We start from the raw sequence: 22,025 nt of genomic DNA on the forward strand, positions 1-22,025 counted from the left end.
GGAAAGAATGTAGTTAAGGGGATACTGAAATAAAGATTGCTTATTGTCACACGTAGGCTTCAAATGAAGTTACTGTGAAAAGCCCCTGAAACCTGTTAAGATACTGTTTGAATCTCAGCCCAGAAAGCTGTGTGAAGGAAGCCAGATTTGAAAAGCCAGTTAACTGGTTAACCTCGAGCAAATTGGAGTAAAGGCACAGTTTGGGACAAGGTTTCTGCATTTTATAGATCTTAAAATCTATAAGGCGTTGCTGGACAGATTGGGAAAGGTTAGCTCTGAGGTAGTTAAATTAAGATTGTTTGGAACTGTTTAAAGTATTGGGATGTGTGAAGTCATTTTATTTATTTTCCTATTCCATCATAAACATTTGCTTTTCTAAGAAACCATCACGAGTAGTCGGGGCCATCATTTCTGGAGTTCAAAACCTCTCCTTGTGCTATACAAATTGCAAAGACAAACTGAGGACAAATGTCTCAAAGTTCCTTTCTGGCCGTGCCCTTAACAGTAAATAAACTCCAGCTCAGTTATGGGGATTAATATTCCAGGTAAAAGTCAAATAAATCAGCATTGCGTGAAACAATGTGCATCAAGTATTTTTAAATATTTCTAACAAAAGTTCTTCCTTTTGAAATGTTGTCCCCCCTCCCCCTGTTTCATCCATCCTCACCTCCGACAACAAGTGTGTGGAGTTCCTGGGGTTCCTTTGTCACTGAGATTGAGGCAATCTGATCAGCTGCCTCTGCTGCTTCCCTCCCTTCCACTAACCCACCAGACCAAACTACATCTAAAGTTCCTCCTCGTCTGAGCCCTGAACTCGGATCTTTCTCCAGTTTCTCTCCAATCTTCTATCTCCCTCTGAGCTTATATTGTCCATCAGACCCAACTTCTGTTCCCTCGACTCCATTCTCACAAAACAGTTGACCATCCAACCTCTCTATGTTAGTTGATATGTTTCCAGTTCTCCCTCATTTGGTTCTGTCCTTCTCACTTTAATGCAACATCATCACCCATCCGAAACAGAACACTTGACCCCACCATCTTTACAAATTTCCAAGACATCTCCAACCTCCCTTTCCTCTCCAAAGTCCTTGTACTCGGCGTCCCCCAAGGCTGTATCCTCGGCCCCTCCTACTTCCCATTTACAAGCAGCCACGAGGTGATATCATCCCAAAGCACCGTGTTAGTTTTCACATGGATACTGACAACACCCAGCTCTACCTCACCACCATTCCTCTCCATTCCTCCACTGTTACTAAATTATCAAACTGCTTATCCCACATCCAATACTGGATGAAAGGTTTTCCTCCAATTAAAAATTGGGAAGACCAAGCCATTGTCTTCAGTCACCATTAGAAATTCCATTCCCTAACTCACGAGTCCATCCCTCTCCCTGGGAATTGTCTGAGGCTGAACCACACTCTGCACAATCTCCGTGTCAGATTGAAATGAAAAATGAAATCGCTTATTGTCACAAGTAAGCTTCGAATGAAGTTACTGTGAAAAGCCCCTAGCCGCCACATTCCGGCGTCTGTTCGGGGAGGCTGGTACGGGAATTGAACCATGCTGCTGGCCTGCCTTGGTCTGCTTTCAAAGCCAGCGATTTAGCCCTGAGCTAAACCAGCCCCTAAACCCACACAAACACGGGGAGAATATGCAAACTCCACATGGACAGTGACCCAGAACCGGGATCGAACCTGGGACCCCGTCACCGTGAGGCCGCAGTGCTAACCCACTGTGCCATCATGACCCCAAGATTTGACCCCAAGTTGAGTTTCTGACCCCATATCCACACCATCACTAATACCAGATATTTGAATCTCCATAACGTCACCTGTGTCCATCCCCACCCCAGCTCATTTGCTGCTCTTATTTTGTGTAATAACCTTTGATGTGGCACCTTGGGAAATACCTTCTGGAAATCCAGATAAAGCACATCTACAGGTTCTCCTTTATTGACATCCCTTGTTACTTCCTCAGAGAACCTTGACAAATTTGTCAATCACGATTGATTCCCTGAACCCCATTTTCAAACACTGTCAACAGAAAAATCAAATCTCCTCTACCCCTCTGGCTCCTTTGCCAATTACCTTAGAGGGACTCACTTTCTGTTAAAGAGCTCGTCAACCCCTCTCACCCACTTTCCCAAAAGTGAATAAATTTATTCAGGAAAAGTCCAACAAATTCAAATATTTTCCTGTTATAGGTTTATTGATGAAACAGAAACATGGTTAAAAAAAAAACAGAAAATTACTTGAGGATCAAAGACAACCAGAGTAACAGGATGTTCACAATGTTCCGGGTCCCAAATGGTTCCCCTTCGGCTTCTCTGTACCCTGTTCACGTGACTCCCTGCTTTGGACACGGGGGCACTGGACCTTGGGGGTTGAATCACCGACACCCTCGGTCACCCTCCCCTGAACCCTGATTGGTTGGAGGTGCAGTTCTCAGTCAGTCTTCCAGCACCTTCCTGTCTCTATTATGAAAAATGAAATGAAAATCGCTTGTCACATAATAACAGTAGCTTCAAATGAAGTTACTGTGAAAAGCCCCTAGTCGCCACATTCCGACGCCTGTTCGGGGAGGCTGGTACGGGAACTGAACCGTGCTGCTGGCCTGCCCTGGTCTGCTTTAAAAGCCAGCTCTTTAGCCCGGTGCTAAATCAGCCCCTATTAGCGACGCCCATGGCAGTTTCCCACCTGGGGAACAGGCCCCGTTATTCTCAGCTAAATTCTGCCCTCAGCTCCATCACCTGGCTGTCAGTGACACGAGCAATAGAGACTGAAAGGTGCCCGAGGCTCAAATAGGAAGACAAAACCTGTGGATTAGGATCTTCGTAAAGGTCAGCAACTTCTTGGAAAAAATCAAATTCCCAGTCAACAAATTAAAGGATCACATGACGTGACTTTTAATACAACAAACAAACAAACTAGAAGCTACTTAAACTCGGAAACCTACACATTAAACTTTAAATTAGAACTTTGTCCTTTGACATAACCTACAATCACACTCCAAGATTATAGTTACTCTGTCCTGGAAGTTGAAACTGAATTGTCTCAGGACCTGTCCAAAGTGATCATTCATTCCCGAGGATTTACTTCAGTTCTTCAACCAAGACACTGAGGGAAAAAAGGGAGAATAGAATAGAATGTGAACTCGCAAAATACATAAAAATGGACTGTAAAAGCTTCTGTGGCTACGTAAAAAGGAAACATTTTGCTCAGACAAAAGGTTTGTCCGTTCCAGATAGAGTCAGGAGAATTTAGAATGAGGAATAGAGATCGCTACAGCCACCTCGTTCACCACTCTGGGATGTGGATCATCAGCTTTTGGGGATTTATTCACTTTCAACCCCATTAATTTCTCCAGTGCTACTTTTTCACCAATAATCTCTGCCAGTCCCTTGGTTCTCTGGTGTTTTGGGGACAATTTCTGTATCTTCCTCTGTGAAGACAGACACACATTGTTTAGTTTCTCTGCCATTTCCTTACTCCCCATTATAAACTCTCCTGTCTCTGCCTGGAATGGACCCACATTGGTCTTCGCTAATCTTTTCCTTTTCACATTCCTGTTGAAGCTTTTCCAGTTGTTTTTTATGTTTCTCGCCAGTTTGCTCCCATCAGTTTCTTGGTCCTCCTTTGCTGAATTCTAATGGATCTCATGGAATTTTTAACTTTTCTTGTTAGCCACGGTTACATCACTTTTCCTGTTGGATTTTTGTTTCTTAAAGGAATCTATATTTGTTCTATACATGTGAAATAAAAGTCGCAAAAGTCCCAGAGGACCATAGGCTGCTCTCACCTTTGACAGAGAGAGAGCTGACTGGTGGTGATTTAACCGGAGGGTCAGCACACCTCAGGCGAGGGGCCTGGTTGAGAAGGCGGGGCCTTCATGAATAAACTCAGCCAGTACGGGAGTTGAATCCTCACTGTTGGCCTTGCTCTGCATCACAAACCAGCCGCCCAGCCCAACTGATCTAACCGACTTCCTGGTAAATATGTAATAATTCCTTAAATATTAGGTATTCCCTGTACCAATCAGTTTCCCACTCCATCTCAAGACAACTTGCCCCTCATACCCTGATAGATTTTTTCTGTGAGGAACACCCAGATAAATTAAACAAAAGAACGACGTAACCACCAGGGCCCATTTCCATGGCAACGTGGCATGCGTTGGGGGGGGTTTGAAACAGAAATGGAAACTAACGATCTTCAAGCTTCCAAACACCCTTTCACTCTGTGACCCTTGTACAATTTGAAGCCAGTTATTAGCAACAAGGCTCAAAGAGCATCAGCCCACTGGAGGCAAAGTGGTGAGACCGGCCAGTCCAGCAGAAAGAAACCCTCCGACCATCCCCACTGACCACCTGTCAGAATGAACAAAATGCAGTCCTGGATGTAGAGCAGAAACAATAACAGCAGAATCCAACCCCTGTAATCGATTGTGAAATTGTTGGTGTCACAGCAGGTGCGATGAAACATGCAATCCCGTCTCACAGTGAGAGGTGGACGGCGTCTCCTTAGTGTGAACTCCCTGGTGTGTCCGCAGGTGAGATAACCGAGTGAAACTCTTCCGACACCGAGAGCAGGTGGACGGCGTCTCCCCAGTGTGAACTCGCTGGTGTGACTGCAGGTTGAATACTCGAGTGAATCCTTTCCCACACTGAGAGCAGGTGAATGGCCTCTCCTCAGTTTTTGATTTGATTTATTATTGTCACATGTATTAGTATACAGTGAAACGTATTGCTTCTTGCATACTGTACAAACAATGCATACCGTACATAGCGAAGGAAGGAGAGACTACAGAATATAATGTTACAGTTATAGCAAGGTGTAGAGAAATGATCAACTTAATGCAACGTAGGTCCATTCAAAAGTCTGATGGCAGTAGGGAAGAAGCTGCTCTTGAGTCGGTTGGTACGTGACCTCAAACTTTGGTCTCTTTTTCCTGACGGAAGAAGGTGGAAGAGACTATATCCGGGGTGCGTGGGGTCCTTAATTATGCTGGCTGCCTTTCCAAGGCAGCGGGAATTATAGATAGAGTCAATGGATGGGAGGCTGGTTTGAGTGATGGACTGAGCTTCATTCACTTCCTTTTGCAGTTTACTGCGGTGTTGGGCAGAGCAGACTCCATATCAGGCTGTGATACAACCAGAAAGAATGCTTTCTATGGTGCATCTGTAGAAGTTGGTGAGAGTCATAGCTGACATGCCAAATTTCCTTAGTCTTCTGAGAAAGTTGGTGGGCTTTCTTAACTCGAGTGTCAGCATGGGGGACCAGGACAGGTTGCTGGTGATCTGTACACCTAAATACTTGAAGTTCTCGACGCTTTCTATTTCATTCCCATTGATGTAGAGAGGGGCAAGTTCTCCACTACGCTTCCTGAAGTCGATGACAATCTAATTTGTTTTGTTGACATTGAGCTAGAGATTATTGTCATCGCACCAGTTCACCAGATTCTCCATCTCATTCCTGTACTCTGTCTCGTCATCCGACCTACTACGGTGGTGTCATCAGCAAATTTGAAAATCGAGTTGGTGGGGAATTTATCCACACAGTCATCGGTGTATAAGGAGTATAGTAGGGGGCTGAGGACACAGCCTTGTGGGGCACCAGTATTGAGGATGATCGTGGAGGAGGTGTTGTTGCCTATCCTTACTGATTGTGGCCTGTGGGTTAGAAAGTTCAGGATCCAGTTGCAGAGGGAGGAGCCGAGGCCAAGGCCATGAAGTTTGAAGATGAGTTTTGTAGGAATGATGGTGTTGAAGGCTGAGCTGTAGTCGATAAATAGGAGTCTGACATAGGTTCCTTTGTTATCTAGGTGTTCCAGGGTAGAGTGCAGGGCCATGGAGATGGCGTCTGCTGTGGACCTGTTGTAGCGGTAGGCGAACTGTCGTGGATCAAGGCAATCCGGGAGGCTGGAGTTGATTCGTGCCATGACTAACCTTTCGAAGCACTTCATCATGATGGATGTCAGAGCCACTGGACAATAGTCATTTCGGCACGCTGCTTTGCTTTGTTGAGGTACAGGGATGATGGTCGTCTTCTTGAAGCAGATAGGGACCTCAGATTATTGTAAAGAGAGGTTGAAGTGCTCATCCAGGTACCCCATCCGGGCCAGTGGCTTTCCGTGGGTTGACCTTCGAGACGGCTGCTCTGAGTGTGAACTCCCTGGTGTCTCCGCAGTTGAGGTAATTGAGTAAATCCTTTCCCACACTAAGAGCACGTGGATGGCCTCTCCCCAGTGTGAACTCGCTGATGTTTCCGCAGGTTGGAGGAATCAATAAATCCCTTCCCACATTGGGAGTAGGTGAATGGCCTCTCCCCAATGTGAACTCGCTGGTGTCTCTGCATGGTGGATAATTGAGTAAATCCCTTCCCACGCAGAGAGCAGGTGAATGGCCTCTCCCCAGTGTGAACTCGCTTGTGTCTGCAGGTTGGGTAATTGAGTAAATCCCTTCCCACACTGAGAGCAGGTGAATGGCCTCTCCCCAGTGTGAACCCGGTGGTGTGACTGCAGGTTGGATGAATCACTGAATCCCTTCCCACACTGAGAGCAGGTGAATGGCCTCTCCCCAGTGTGAACTCGCTGATGTGTCTGTAGTTTGGATACTCGAGTAAATCCTTTGCCACACTGAGAGCAGGTGAATGGCATCTCCCCAGTGTGAACTCGCTGGTGTGTCCGCAGGTTGGATGAATCACTGAATCCCTTCCCATACTGAGAGCAGAACGGCCTCACCCCAGTGTGAACTCGCTGGTGTCTCCGCAGGGTGGATAACTGAGTGAATCCTTTCCCACACTGAGAGCAGGTGAACGGCCTCTCCCCAGTGTGAACTCGCTGGTGTCTCCGCAGGGTGGATGAATCACTGAATCCCTTCCCACACTGAGAGCAGGTGAATGGCCTCTCCCCAGTGTGACTACGTCGATGAGTTTCCACCTTTGACGGGGCTTTGAATCCCTTCCCACAGTCCCCACATTTCCACGGTTTCTCCATGTTTTGGGTCTCTTCGTGTCTCTCTAGGCGGGACAATCAGTTGAAGCCTTGTCCAGAGACACAACACGTGTACGGTCTCTCCCCACTCTGAATATTGTTATGTTTTTCAGGCTGTGTAACTGGTTGAAGCTCTTTCCACAGTCAGTTCACTGGAACACTCTCACTCGGGTGTGTGTTGTGTGGGTCTCGGGGCTTTTCCAGTCACACTGATGTTTGATATCTTTAGCTGACAGTTCGGGCAAACATTTCTCCTTCTCGATTCAAAGGCTGATGATATTCAGGATCCAGGGAATCGAGTGACTCTGTCAGAGTGAGACGTAACGCCTGAGATATCGGTCTGTAATTCCTCCTCGTCTAATATCCTGTAAAAACAATTTACAAAATTCATCACTGTCAGTACAGGATAGAAACTCAGAACAGACAATTCTAGTTTCTATGTCACATCTTTTCCTCTCTCTTATTCCCCAAAAGCTGTAAATCTCCATCCCACACACTCTCCCTCTATTCTCACTCTGCTGTATCTAATATTCACCCTCCCTATTCTCCTGAAGGTGCTGATTCAGGCTGATTGACAGGTCACAGCTTCCTGTCCAGGAGATCACAACAAATATGAGCTGCAGTCGGCCATTCGGCCCATTGAGCCTGAACCATTCAATGGGATCATTGGCTGATCTACCTCAGCACCGTTTTCCCACATTATCCCTCATTTCACAATGGTTAGCACAGTTGGGTAGCACAGTGGTTGGCACAATTGCTTCACAGCTCCAGGGTCCCAGGTTCGATTCCCAGCTTGGTTCACTGTCTGTGCGGAGTCTGCACGTTCTCCCCGTGTGTGCGTGGGTTTCCTCCAGGTGCTCCGGTTTCCTCCCACAGTCCAAAGATGTGCAGGTTAGGTCGATTGGCCATGCTAAATTGCCCTTAGTGTCCAAAAAGGTTAGGTGGTGTTACTGGGTTACGGGGATCGGGTGGAAGCTTGGGCTTAAGTAGGGTGCTCTTTCCAAGGGCGGTGCAGACTCGACGGGCCGAATGGACTCCTTCTGCACTGTAAATCCTCTGGGGTACAGAATTTCAAAGCTTCACCACATCCTCGAGAAAATAAATCCCTCCTCATCTCAGCTTTCTCTCCATTTACCTACCAGTTCCCCATAACCCTCGGCATCCTCATCGATCAGAAATCTGTCTCTGCCAGGGCGCCGGGCATGTGGTGCGGGAGTAGCTGCTTTTCCGCAGGTTTTGGTGCCACTCACCTATAATCTGATCTTTAAATTAATATTGTTATCATGTCCCTGGAAGACGTCAGGGTTCAGTTTAGTAGGATTATGCCAAATAAAGTGAAGAAATCTGTTGACAAAACAGCGCAGGTGGATTCAGCGGGAGTGGAGCCACCTTTTCAACATAGCGGCCTGACCCTCAGTAGGTCTCTCGATCCCGCGCTCTCTGGGGCTCTCATGGAGGTGGCGAAAATAATGACTGCCGGCATTATCCATGTTACTGACCAGAGGCGGAGTGTGCTGACTCAATATCTGTGAGCTCATGAGGACCAGCGGCAAAACACCATGAAGAGGCTCGATGATCTGGGCGGCGCAGTGGATAGCACTGCTGCCTCACGGCGCCGAGGTCCCAGGTTCTATCCCAGCTCTGGGTCACTGTCCGTGTGGAGTTTGCACATTCTCCCCGTGTTTGCGTGGGTTTCGCACCCACTATCCAAAGATGTGCAGGGTGGGTGGATTGGCCACGCTAAATTGCCCCGTAATTGGAAAAAATGAATTGGATATTCAAAATTTTTTTTTTTAAAGAAAAAAAAAGAGACTTGATGAAGCGGAGGAGAGAATCCTGAACGTTCAGCAAGATGCCTCTGTCAAAATGCAATCCTTTGAAGACCAACCAAGTGGCTTTCGGAGGTCCTGGAGGACTTGGAGGACCGAGGGTCGGAGAAAGAACATACGAGTCGTCGGCCTGTCAGAAGGTGTGGAGGCTAAGGCTCCCGTTAGGTTATTCGAGGACTGGCTGCCATGTTGGGTGCCACGGTAGCACAGTGGCTAACACTGTTGCTTCACAGCGTAAGGGACCCAGGTTCAATTCCCAGTCTGTCCGTGCAGAGTCTGCACATTCTCCCTGTGACTATGTGGGTTTCCTCCGGGTGCTCCGGTCTCCTCCCAGTGGTTGGAGGACTTCCACAAGTCCCAAAAGACGTGTTTGTGGGAGGAATTGGACATTCAGTGTGCCCGAACAGGCACTGGAGTGTGGTGACTAGGGGATTTTCACAATAACTTAATTGCAGTGTTAATGTCAGCCTACTTGTGACAATAATAAAGATTATTATGAATGGGCTGAAGGGCCTCTTTCCGTGCTGTAAAACTCTCTGACTCTAAAGATAGAGGTGGTAGAGGGAGGGAGGGAATGACATTATAGAGAAACTGCCAAACCCACAACATTCATAAGAACATAAGAACTAGGAGCAGGAGTAGGCCATCTGGCCCCTCGAGCCTGCTCCACCATTCAATGAGATCATGGCTGATCTTTTGTGGACTCAGCTCCACTTTCCGGCCCGAACACCAGAACCCTTAATCACTTTATTCTTCAAAAAAACTATCTATCTTTATCTTAAAAACATTGAATGAAGGAGCCTCTACTGCTTCACTGGGCAAGGAATTCCATAGATTCACAACCCTTTGGGTGAAGAAGGTCCTCCTAAACTCAGTCCTAAATCTACTTCCCCTTATTTTGAGGCTATACCCCCTAGTTCTGCTTTCACCCACCAGTGGAAACAACCTGCCCGCATCTATCCTATCTCATAATCTTATATGTTTCTATAAGATCCCCCGTCATCCTTCTAAATTCCAACGAGTACAGTCCCAGTCTACTCAACCTCTCCTCATAATCCAACCCCTAAAGCTCTGGGATTAACCTAGTGAATCTCCTTTGCACACCCTCCAGTGCCAGTACGTCCTTTCTCAACGAAGGAGACCAAAACTAAACACAATACTCCAGGTGTGGCCACACTAACACCTTATACAATTGCAGCAGCACCTCCCTAGTCTTAAACTCCATCCCTCTAGCAATGAAGGACAAAATTCCATTTGCCTTCTTAATCACCTGTTGCACCTGAAAACCAACTTTTTGCGACTCATGCACTAGCACACCCAGGTCTCTCTGCACAGCAGCATGTTTTAATATTTTATCATTTAAATAATAATCCCTTTTGCTGTTATTCCTACCAAAATGGATAACCTCACATTTGTCAACATTGTAATCCATCTGCCAGACCCTAGCCCATTCACTTAGCCTATCCAAATCCCTCTGCAGACTTCCAGTATCCTCTGCACTTTTTGCTTTACCACTTATCCTAGTGTCGTCTGCAAACTTGGACACATTGCCGTTGGTCCCCAACTCCAAATCATCTATGTAAATTGTGAACAGTTGTGGGCCCAACACTGATCCCTGAGGGACACCACTAGCTACTGATTGCCAACCAGAGAAACACCCATTAATCCCCTCTCTTTGCTTTCTATTAATTAACCAATCCTCTATCCATGCTACTACTTTCCCCTTAATGCCATGCATCTTTATCTTGTGCAACAACCTTTTGTGTGGCACCTTGTCAAAGGCTTTCTGGAAATCCAGATATACCACATCCATTGGCTCCCCGTTATCTACCGCACTGTTAATGTCCTCAAACAATTCCACTAAATTAGTTAGGCACGACCTGCCCTTTATGAACCCATGCTGCGTCTGCCCAATGGGACAATTTCCATCCAGGTGCCTCGCCATTTCTTCCTTGATAATAGATTCCAGCATCTTCCCTACTACCGAAATTAAGCTCACTGGCCTATAATTACCTGCTTTCTGCCTACCTCCTTTTTAAGCAGTGGTGTCACGTTTGCTAATTTCGAATCTGCCGGGACCACCCCAGAGTCTAGTGAATTTGGTAAATTATAACTAGTGCATTTGCAATTTCCCTAGCCATCTCTTTTAGCACTCTGGGATGCATTCCATCAGGTCCAGGAGACTTGGCTACCTTTAGCCCCATTAGCTTGCCCATCACAACCTCCTTGGTGAAAACAATCCTCTCAAGGTCCACACCTGTCATAACCTCATTTCCATCAGTCACTGGCATGTTATTTGTGTCTTCCACTGTGAAGACCGACCCAAAAAACCTGTTCAGTTCCTCAGCCATTTCCTCATCTCCCATTATTAAATCTCCCTTCTCATCCTCTAAAGGACCAATATTTACCTTAGCCACTCTTTCACCAGCTGCAGCTTTCACCACCAGCTCTGAGGACACACCTTAGCTCCCTTTCCAATCTGAAAGCAGCCTGAGCTGGATTTACAATCCCCTTAATTGATCATTGCTGGGTGATAATCCTGTACTTCCTCACCTCACACCACTGTGACAGCACCTTCACCACGCAGACTGCAGCAACTGACCAAACATCACCTTCCCAGTTATTCCTGAAGGCACCGCCTTCCAAACCTGGCCCCTTGCCTGAGGTGTGGTGATCCTCAGGTCACATCACCGCCGGTCAGCTCTCTCCCGGGACCAGGCCCTGATTCACAGCCTCCATCTTGGGGAAGCAGAGCGCATGCGCTGGCTTCTTGGTGACGCAACAGCTTATTGGCGCGGGGGGGGGGGGGGGGGGGGGGGGGAACAAGGTTTCTGATCCCAACTGGGTCCTAGTGCCGGTAAACTTGTTTATAAAAAGTTTCACCCACGCCTGGGCTGAAGCTGATGTTTGTGGCCTGGGGGTCCCGTGGAGCATGTAGACATTCAGTGTGAGAGACTGCAGCCTCTATATCGCTACCTGAAGGGGTTATACAGCGTTTGATTATAATTCGTGCTCCTTTCCACTCCATTATCAGGATGTTTGTGTGATATTTTCTTACCCTCTGGATGATCTTTATTTAAAATACATTTCAGCAGCAGGCTTACTGGTGACTTTTAAACTGAAGATGGTTATTTATTGTCACACAATTTCCCTGGATGTTTGAACATCTCAGTCTCTCGTCTCTTTCACACTCACTGACACATACACAGAAATTAGGTACAGATCAAGTTGAAGCTGTAATGATGAAAATGGAATGGAGACTGCAATCTTTATATCTCTGCAGGCCAGTCGTCTTCTTGTTGAGCAGGTCCTTTAGTTGGAGTGAAGCGTTTTTAGAAACAAATAATTCTCATGAGTCTCTGAAGCTTCTTGTAGGTGAATAGCCAGGAGGTTGGTTCTCAGGTGGCCTTGGAAGCTGGAATAAGTACAGTACTGTGGCTGCAGTGGGAGACATTCAGCTCTGCTGGTTCAGCTGGTTCCTGATGCTTCTCACACACACATTTTCTTTGTTCAGGGTTTATTATACTGCATCCCTGACTATTAACTGCAGGGTTAAAACTCAGACCCAGAACACCGCGATACAATAGCAGTTTACGATGCTCACTCACGCTTACCTCTGCCACAATTCGAGCTCATTCTCCTGTGTTCAATATGACACTTGGAGACCAACAGTCCCGAGATTTCATATTCCTCAAATGCTGGTTCATCCTGACACAACGAGACATTTAAGCTTCACAGGTGGCTGCAAAGTTTCCTTACTCAGATCCATGTTAACTAAATATTGGTCACAGAATCGAATGTTGCCCACAGTTTAATGTCCATAATAACCTGTTAAGTTGCAGCCACCTTGGCAGAGTTTGTGGATCTTACAGTCTATAATATCTAGTATCCTTGTGCCGAGCGTGACATCTTGAATCTACTCTTGGGTCTGATTAAAACAGTGCATTGTCGCTGGGTGGGATCGGAGGCATGGTAGCACAGTGTATAGCACTGTTGCTTCACAGCTCCAGGGTCCCAGGTTCGATTCCCAGCTTGGGTCACTGTCTGTGTGGAGTCTGCACGTTCTCACCGTGTCTGCGTGGGTTTTCCTCTGGGTGCTCCGGTTTCCTCCCACAAGTCCCGAAACGTGCTGTTAGGTAATATGGACATTCTGAATTCTCCCTCTGCGTACCCAAACAGGCACCGGAATGTAGCGTCTAGGGGTTTTTCACAGTAACTGGCACTGTTTATTAAAAAATTTTAAATTTTTTTTTTATTCTCCTCCTTTTTCACATTTTCTCCCAAACTTACACCCACCAACAATAAACAATAATCAGTAACAAATATGTCAATCCCCATACCAATAATAACGATCCCATCCTCCCACCAAACCCCAAACATTAGCCCGCATGTTCACACAAACAAATGACAAAAAGGAATCGGGAATCACCCATAGTCGCCATTAACACACACAGCCCCCCTCCCCCAACCCTCCCACCCACCCGCCCCAACTAATGTTCTATGTTATCTGCTTCTTGAAAGTGCATAATGAATAATGCCCATGAATTGTAGAACCACTCCATCCTTCCCCTCACTTCAAACTTAACCTTCTCAAGAGTCAAGAATTCCAATAGGTCCCCCCATCACGCCAGGGCACAGGGTGGAGCGGTTGCTCTCCAACCTATCAGGATCCGCCTTCGGGCGATCAACAAGGCGAAGGCTACAACATCTGCCTCCGCACGTGTTTCCAACCCTAGGTGGTCCGACACCCCGAATAGGGGCCAGTTTCACGTGCATCACTTTAGAAATTATCCTAAAATCCTCCTTCCAATACTCCTCTAGCTTTGGACAGGACCAAAACATATGAACATGATTAGCAGCCCCCCCCCCCTCCCCCCCCTCCGCCCCCCCCCCCCCCCGCCCGCCCGCAACGTTCACACACATCTTCTACTCCTTCAAAGAATTGGCTCATTCTCGCCCTCGTGAGGTGTGCTCTGTATACCACCTTCAGCTGCACCAGCCCCAAACTTGCGCATGAGGTGGAGGCATTCTCTCTCCGGAGCACCTCACATCAGAACCCCTCCTCCATATGCTCGCCCAACTCTTCCTCCCACTTTGCTTTGATCCCTTCCAGTGGTGCCTTCTCCTCTTCCAAAATAGCTCTGTAAACCGCCGACACTACCCCCTTCTCCAGTCCCCCTGTCATCGGCACCTCCTCCAGCAATGTGGAGACCTGCTCCACCGGGAAGCTCTGTATCTGCTTTCTGGCAAAATCCCGAACATGCATGTATCTAAACATTTCCCCTTGCTCCAGCCCATACTTCGCTTCCAGCTCCTTCAAACTTGCAAACCGACCCTTCAGAAACAAATCTTTTAGCATCTTAATCCCCTTCTCCTCCCATTTCCGAAAATTTCCATCCCACTTCCCTGGCTCAAATCTGTGTTTTCCCTGAATCGGCATTTCCCTTGACCCTGCCCCCAACCCGAAGTGTTGGCGAAACTGCCTCCAAATTCTCAATGAAGCTATTATTACGGGACTCCCTGAGTATTTCCCCGGGGCCATCGGGAGCGGCGCTGATGCTAGTGCTTTCAATCCCGACACGCTGCACAAACTGTCCTCCATTTGTCTGTTCTGATCCACTGGGAATCAACCCCACTGACCCAGCTCCGCACCTTCTCCACATTCACCGCCCAGTAGTAATACATCAGGTTCGGAAGACCCAAACCCCCTGCCTGCCTTCCCCTCTGTAGCAGCACCTTTCTAACTCTGGCCACCTTCCCTCCCCATATGAACAAAGTAATCCTTCCCTCAATCTCTTTGAAAAAAGCTTTTGGCAGGAAAATCGGCAGGCATTGAAAAATAAACAGAAATCCCACAAGGGAAAACAACCTCCTAAGAAGCTCTCTGAGAATCTTTCATGTCTCGATTCGGCTGCCTTCATTCCTCTAAACTCCAATAAGTAAAACCCAGCATACTTAACCTCTCCCCATAAGAAAATCCCTCCATACTCGGGATCAACCTCGTGATCCTTCTCTGGACTGCCTTCAAAACCAATTGTCTTCCTTAGATAAGGGCACCAAAACTATTCAAAGTATACCAGGTGCAGTCTAACTAATGCCTTGTATAGTTTTAGCTCGACTTCCCCATGTTTATATTCTATTCCTTTTGAAATAAATGTCAACATTCAATTTCTCTCCATATTACCTGCAGAACTTGCTTTGTGTGGTTTCTGCACGAGGACCCCCAATTCCCCCGTTCCTTTAGCTTTCTACAGTCTTTCTCCATCTAAATAATATTCCGTTATGTTCTTCCTCCTACCAAAGTGTCTAACCTCACATTTTCCTACATTATGTTCCATCTGCCAAGTTTTTACTCAGTAAGTTACGCTGTCTCTGTCCCTCTGTGGATATTCTGTAATCCTCACCACTTGCCTTTCTATTTTTGTATCTGCAGCCATGGCAATAGTACATTCACTTATTAAACACAGTTTTGAAATTCATGTATATCACATCTACTGGTCCCCCTCGCTCTCGCCTTCTCGTTATCACCTCAAAGAATTGCAATAAATTTGTCAGGCATGATTTACCCTTCACGAAGCCGGGCAGACCCAGCTTGATTACACTCTGTATGCTTAAATGCTCAGCTATTAATGTCCCTGGCCTATAGTTACCTGTTTTTGATTCCCTCCCTTTTCAATAAGGGTGTTACATTGGCAGTTTCCCAATCCTCTTGGGGTAAGGTGGGAGGAGCCTGGAGTGGAGTTTATACACCAGCACAGAACAGGCGGGCCGAATGGCCTGTTTCCCTGCTGTACACTTTCTGAAACTTTCGAATCCAATAACCGTAAATTCTCAGGGTAAAGGCTTGTGTCCACCTCAGCTCCGAGCTGGGAAACCGGAAAGATCCCAAACTGGGAAATGGAAACCTTTAAAATCCAACAAAAAACACATTTCTCCCACATCTAACCCGCGGTTCCATTGTCTCCGGAATTCCCCATTTTATTGACATTTATTGTACATTTTCTGCAGATCCCAACCCGCGGGAACCGTCCGTCTCTGTCCTCCTGCCCTCGGCTGAAGATGTCTCCGCTCAGAGATTCGTCTCCCTCAGCTGCTTAGTGAGAGGTTTCTCCCCCCGAGAGATCTTCGTCAAGTGGACCGTCAATGACAAGCCGGTGAATCCCGGGAACTACAAGAACACCGAGGTGATGGCGGAGAACGGCAATAGCTCCTTCTTCATGTACAGCCTGTTATCCATTGCAGCGGAGGAGTGGGCCAGCGGCGCTTCTTACTCCTGTGTGGTGGGACATGAAGCCATCCCCTTGAAGATCATCAACAGAACGGTTGATAAATCCAGCGGTAAACCCAGTTTTGTGAACATTTCCCTCGCTCTGAAGGACACCGTTAATTCATGTCAATGAGTATCTATTGGTTATATTTGCAACTAAAATAAAAATAATAAAGATTTTTTTCCTCCAATTGTGATTTAAATGTACAGCCGCTTAATTAATGGAGCTTCCACTTTGCTGATATTAGATCTGTTCAATGTGACCCGGATTTCTACAGGTCTGGTGCCCAAGTCTCATACAACCAGTGCTCCCAGCTCAGATACACCCTGGGTTAGAGACAGAGCAAAACTCATTCATTCCAGGATTCAGCAAAATATTGACTTTCCTCCCGCTGAGGAGAAATCGGATACTTTCCCATTTCAGACAAACAAACACATCATATTTAGATCTCGGTGTTCCTGCTTCTCCCATTGTCCATCCCTTTAAAATTGATGTCAGATTTAAGTTGCTGCATCACACCCACTGGGAACTGAATTGAGGGTCACACAGAAACACAGACCAATAATCCCTAGTCAAAGAGAGGGGAAAGGGAAATTGTTAATCCACTGTCTCCCCACTTCCCCAACAAAGAGAGGTGGGTGGGCATTATTTAATCCACTGTACCCACACTTCCCCAACAAAGAGAGCAAAGGGGCAATACTGACCCATTTTACCTCCACTTTCCCGACCAAAAGAGGAGGAAGGTGATGAGTGAACTTTCTGTATCTCCACCTCCAGCAGGGAGAACCCAAAGGCAATTTGCTGAGCTGACCAGAGAGAGGGACATTATTAACTCAATATCTTCCCAGTCCCCAAGCAGGGAGTTTGGAAGTAAACGGTTCTCTAGACTAAGAACTCAGTTACTGACATTACAAGACGGCATGTAGCTTACTGGCTGAAGGGTTTAAAAGGCCATAATGATAAAGATGTCTGAAAGTATCTATTTGTGCAACATAATTGTTTTAGCACTCTTGTTCGTCTTATCAGTATGCTAAAACCGATTCCCCAAAATCCAAATCCAGACTGGTGATTGAATTTTCCCTGGGTTTTCACTGTTCTCTCCTGAGGCACTTCCTTGTATTTTTGCATTCGGTCACATGATGGCAGCGTGCAACTCACAGAAAACACATTTATAAGCAGAAAGTTCAACATATTCTACATCAGTACCAATAATACCCACAAATGGCAACGCTACAGGCAGCTGATACAAATACACAGACAGATTAAGACACAAACACTACACATACATGCACACAGACCCACACACGCTCACACGTAGACACAAACACACACATAGACACACATAGAAACACATGCATAAACATACACCCAGGCATAACGAACCACACATATTTTGACACAAAAACACACGCAAAAATTCACAAACGTGCACCTAAACACAAGAAAGCACATGTTTATACACACCGACACACGTGCACATACACACACAAATCCACACACACAAGCGGGTACACAAATGTACACAGACACATACAACCACATGTCCACACAGATACACAAACATATGAAACGAGACAAGCAGATTGACAGAAGAATATGGAACACAAATATAACCAATAACATGTACATTAGCAGAATTTCACGATGACAGAAATATTTCCATTCAGAGACAATAATCCACGTTAGCACACTAATCAGGTGGACACATATTAGCATACACTTACACTCATTAACACGAACACACATGAATACACAGAGAGTCATCAATACACATCAATAGATAGTTATAAACAACCATCAGCGCATAAATAGCACTGCTGCCTCACAGCGCCAGAAACCCGGGTTCAATTCCAGCCTTGGGGGATTGTCGGTGTGGAGTTTCCACATTGTCCCGTGTCCGTGTTTCCTCCGCGTGCTCCGGTTTCCTCCCACAGTCCAAGGATGTGCAGGTTAGGTGGATTGGCCATGCTATATTACCCCTTAGTGCCCACAACGTTAGGTGGAGTTACGAGGTTCTGGAGATAGGGCAGGGGCATGCGTCCAGGTAGAGTGCTCTTTCGGAGGGTCGGTGCAGACTGAATGGGCCGAATGGCCTCGTTCGGAACAGTAGGGATTTTACGATAATGATTCTATGATGAAACACACGCATCAACAAACACACAAACGCATTTATCCAGACACAAACATTAAGACACTGACATGCATGTTGAACGTATAAAGACACATTAACACTTTCATTACTGGGCAGTGAAGTATAAACTTATATACAGTAGGGATTAATATATAAACATAGACTTCAACACACAAACACACACAATAAAACACTCATACATACAGATTAACAGAAGATAAACAAAGTTCACAGACAGGCGCTGACACACAAATACACAGATCAATACTCATTGACACATGAACACACACAATGACACTTACAAAGACATCGGGACACACAAAAGAAGAGTAAAGCAAAACACGAATTTCGCATCTACACAGACACAAAAGATAAAGAACAAACACAAACGGCAGGCAATGGCGGCACGGTGGCATAGTGGTTAGCACTGCTGCCTCACGCCACCATGGACCTGGGGTTGATCCCGCTCCTGGGTCTCTGTCCCAGTGGAGTTTCTCCGTGACCCGTGGGTCTCACCCCACAACCCAAAGATGTGCAGGGGAGGTGGATTGGTCACGCTAACTTGCCCCTTACTTGGAAGAAACAAGTCACAGAGATCGATTTCTGAGTGTCACAAACTCAACAGTAGATATGCAATGACAAATATATTAAAGAATGAATTAGCAGCGTGAGAAAATGAAGCGAGAATATTAAAAATATATCCTGGATTAATAAACAATCTGATTATATTTATTTGCTCTATCCTCGTAGATACCACAGACCACACCTGGACTGAAGACTATGAGGATGATAACGGGAACATCTGGACAACCGCTTCCACATTCATCACCCTGTTCTTCCTGAGCATTTCCTACAGCGCTGCAGTCACTCTGGTGAAGGTGAGAAGATTCAATCCACTCACACTTCAAACTGACAGAAACCGTTTCAAAAATCGCTAAATGTTTGATTGATTAAAAACTCGAACATCAATGTCCCAGATCATAAACATCTGCTTCGTCATTTTATCTCTCTTTTACAGATCAAGTGATCGGTTGACTTTCGGACGCTGTAGATTTTCCTCAACTGTTTATTGTGATGTGCGTGTGACAGAAATACAATATCTCCTCTTGGTGACTCTCACAGTAAAATTCTCTCAGTTTATTATTCTGCATCTGTAACTGAGACAATCATGGACAGTATTTCTGTTTTTCAGTTTGAAATGTACGAGATAATTTTGGCTGTAATGTAATTGTAGCTAATAATTTCTCTCAATGTCATGTCTAAATAAGTAACTTATCTCGTACCTTATTTACAACAGTTGCCTTCCCTTTATGTTGAGCTCCTGTTCTCTCTTTCTTGTGTCTGTTACAGTTGTACATACATTTGGCAGCTCAGAGGGCATGTGTTCTGTTCTCAGTGTGACCCTCAATCGTTATGTTCCCTTTTGTTAATTCAAAATAAGCTTTTCTGTAATATTTTCTCTGAAATTGTAATAAATATTGAATGAAAAATGAAGAAAATAAGACTTTGCCGAACTCCTTTCTCGAAGGTCCTTCGGGAGCGCTCCATTTCCCCGATTATATAGTTTTTTCCCCTTTCCCAGACAAATATTTCTCACCAGTCCCGTCTGGGATGTTACTGAACTCATGGCCCCTCAGTGAAAGCGCCACTGCGCCACCATCGGCCCATCCGGGTAAAGCCAACTTCACCTTTGCCTTATTTTGGTGTACTCCAGAGGCAGAATGCCAGCTGAAGAATTCCACAGATTCACTGCCCTCTGATGGAAGAAATGTCTCCTCATCTCTGTGCTAAATTTGAGATCCCTTACTCTGAGATTATGCCCTTTGGTCTTAGACTCTCCCACAAGAGGAAACAAGATGATTTTTCAGGCTGTGTAACTGGTTAAAGCTCTTTCCACAGTCAGTTCACTGGAACACTCTCACTCAGGTGTGTGTGTGTCTCGGGGCTTTTCCAGTCACACTGATGTTTGAAATCTCTTCCCACAGTCAGAACAGACAAGCACATTGACAGTTTGTGATATTTAGATCCTAATGAATTGAGTGACTGTCAGATCTCGATGTTATATTTGGTTCGAGTTGCCCAGATGCCAATCCTCCCGTTCTAATGCCTGAAAAAGAAGTTTACAAAAATTATCATTTTAAGAATAGGATAGAAATTCACAACAGATCATTCTAGTTTCTATAGAACCTTCTTTCCTCTCTTGCTTTCCCCAAGCATGGGGCCCAGTCAAAATAAAAGACCAAAATCAGCTAGAAATCGCAACAAAAGTGTAGGGAACCTTCCTAACTGAACCAGAATATTGTTCCCAGTGTCTCTGAAACACTCTGTCCGCTGAGGTGTCCACTGGTTGTGGAAGGTGTCAAACATTCTGGTGGATAGCGCATGCTCCCTCTGCAGGGCCAATGGGAATAGACAAGACCACAGAACAGCGGTCGGCAGCCAGAGTAACCACCCATCCGCCTCCATAATAATATTAATAATAATCTTTATTGTCACAAGTAGCCTGACATTAACACTGCAATGACGTTACTGTGAAAAGTCCCTAGTCACCACACTCCGGCGCATATTTGGGTACATAGAGGGGGAATTCAGAATGTCCAATTCACCCAACAGCATGTCTTTCGGGACTTGTGGAAGGAAACCGGAGCACCCGGAGGAAACCCACAGGGAGAACTTGCAGACTCCACACAGACAGTGATCCAAGCTTGGCATCGAACCTGGGACCTTGGAGTTGTGAAGCAACAGTGCTAACAGTGCAGGGGCTGTTTAGCACAGGGCTAAATCACTGGCTTTGAAAGCAGACCAAGGCAGGCCAGCAGCGCGGTTCAATTCCAGTCCCAGCCTCCCCGAACAGGTACTGGAATGTGGCGACTAGGGGCTTTTCACAGTAACTTCATTTGAAGCCTACTTGTGACAATAAGTGATTTTCATTTTAATTTCATTACCACTGTGCTACCGTGCCGCCCACACCACCCAGCTACAATGCACTGTTTTAATAAGACCCAAGAGTAGATTCAGGATGTCACGCTCAGCACAAGGATACTAGATATTATAGACTGTAAGATCCACAAACTTTGTCATGATGGCTGCAACTTAACAGGTTATTATGGACATTAAACTGTGGGTAATATTCGATTCTGTGACCAATATTTAATTAAACACGGTCCCGAATAAGGAAACTTTGCAGCCACCTGCGAAGTTTAAATGTCTCGTTGTGTCAGGATGAACCAGCATTTGAGGAGCATGAAATCTCTGGACTGTCGGTCTCCAAGAGCCATATTGAACACCGGAGAATGAGCTCGAATTTGGACAGAGATAAGCGTGAGTGAGCACCGTAAACTGCTATTGTATCGGGTGTTCTGGGTCTGAGTTTTAACCCTGCAGTTAATTGTCAGGGATGCAGTATAATAAACCCTGAACAAAGAAAATGTGTGTGTGAGAAGCACCTGAAGCACCAGGAACCAGCTGAACCAGCAGAGCTGAATGTTTTCCAGTGCAGCCACAGTACTGTACTTATTCCAGCTTCCAAGTCCACCTGAGAACCAACCTCCGAGCTATTCATCTACAAGAAGCTTCAGAGACTCATGAGAATTATTTGTTTCTAAAAACGCTTCACTCCAACTAAAGGATCAGCTCAACAAGAAGACAACAGACCTGCAGCGATATAAAGATTGCAGTCTACATTCCATTTTCATCATTCCAGCTTCAACTTGATCTATATCTAATTTCTGTTTATGTGTCAGTGAGTGTGAATAAGACAGACTGAGATGTTCAAACATCCAGGGAAATTGTGTGACAATAAATAACCAT

The 22,025-nt window shown here is 45.8% G+C and overlaps 1 protein-coding gene and 2 long non-coding RNA genes across 3 annotated transcripts in view; 1 reads left to right on the top strand and 2 right to left on the bottom strand.

Annotated features, from left to right (window-relative positions):
* LOC140417786 (uncharacterized) overlaps positions 1–11,553 on the bottom strand; it is a 45,637-nt gene extending 34,084 nt beyond the window's left edge. The window contains exons 1-2 of the mRNA XM_072501247.1: positions 11,370–11,553; positions 6,280–7,352 (exon numbers count right to left, since the gene is read on the bottom strand). Coding sequence (XP_072357348.1) covers positions 6,280–6,990 — 711 coding nt within the window. The 5' untranslated portion in view covers positions 6,991–7,352; positions 11,370–11,553. The remainder of the gene's footprint in view (positions 1–6,279; positions 7,353–11,369) is intronic.
* Positions 2,188–6,276, bottom strand: LOC140418903 (uncharacterized). The gene is made up of 2 exons (XR_011945405.1): positions 3,000–6,276; positions 2,188–2,473 (listed from the first exon to the last, which is right to left on the bottom strand). It is a non-coding gene; the product is annotated as an uncharacterized lncRNA (long non-coding RNA).
* Positions 11,554–18,966: 7,413 nt separating the features above from the next.
* On the top strand, positions 18,967–19,705 carry LOC140418905 (uncharacterized). The gene is made up of 2 exons (XR_011945408.1): positions 18,967–19,093; positions 19,234–19,705. It is a non-coding gene; the product is annotated as an uncharacterized lncRNA (long non-coding RNA).
* The last annotated feature ends 2,320 nt before the right edge of the window (positions 19,706–22,025 follow it).

The sequence above is a fragment of the Scyliorhinus torazame genome, chromosome 5 (assembly GCF_047496885.1).
Source record: "Scyliorhinus torazame isolate Kashiwa2021f chromosome 5, sScyTor2.1, whole genome shotgun sequence".
In the NCBI taxonomy this organism is placed as follows: Eukaryota; Metazoa; Chordata; class Chondrichthyes; order Carcharhiniformes; family Scyliorhinidae; genus Scyliorhinus; species Scyliorhinus torazame.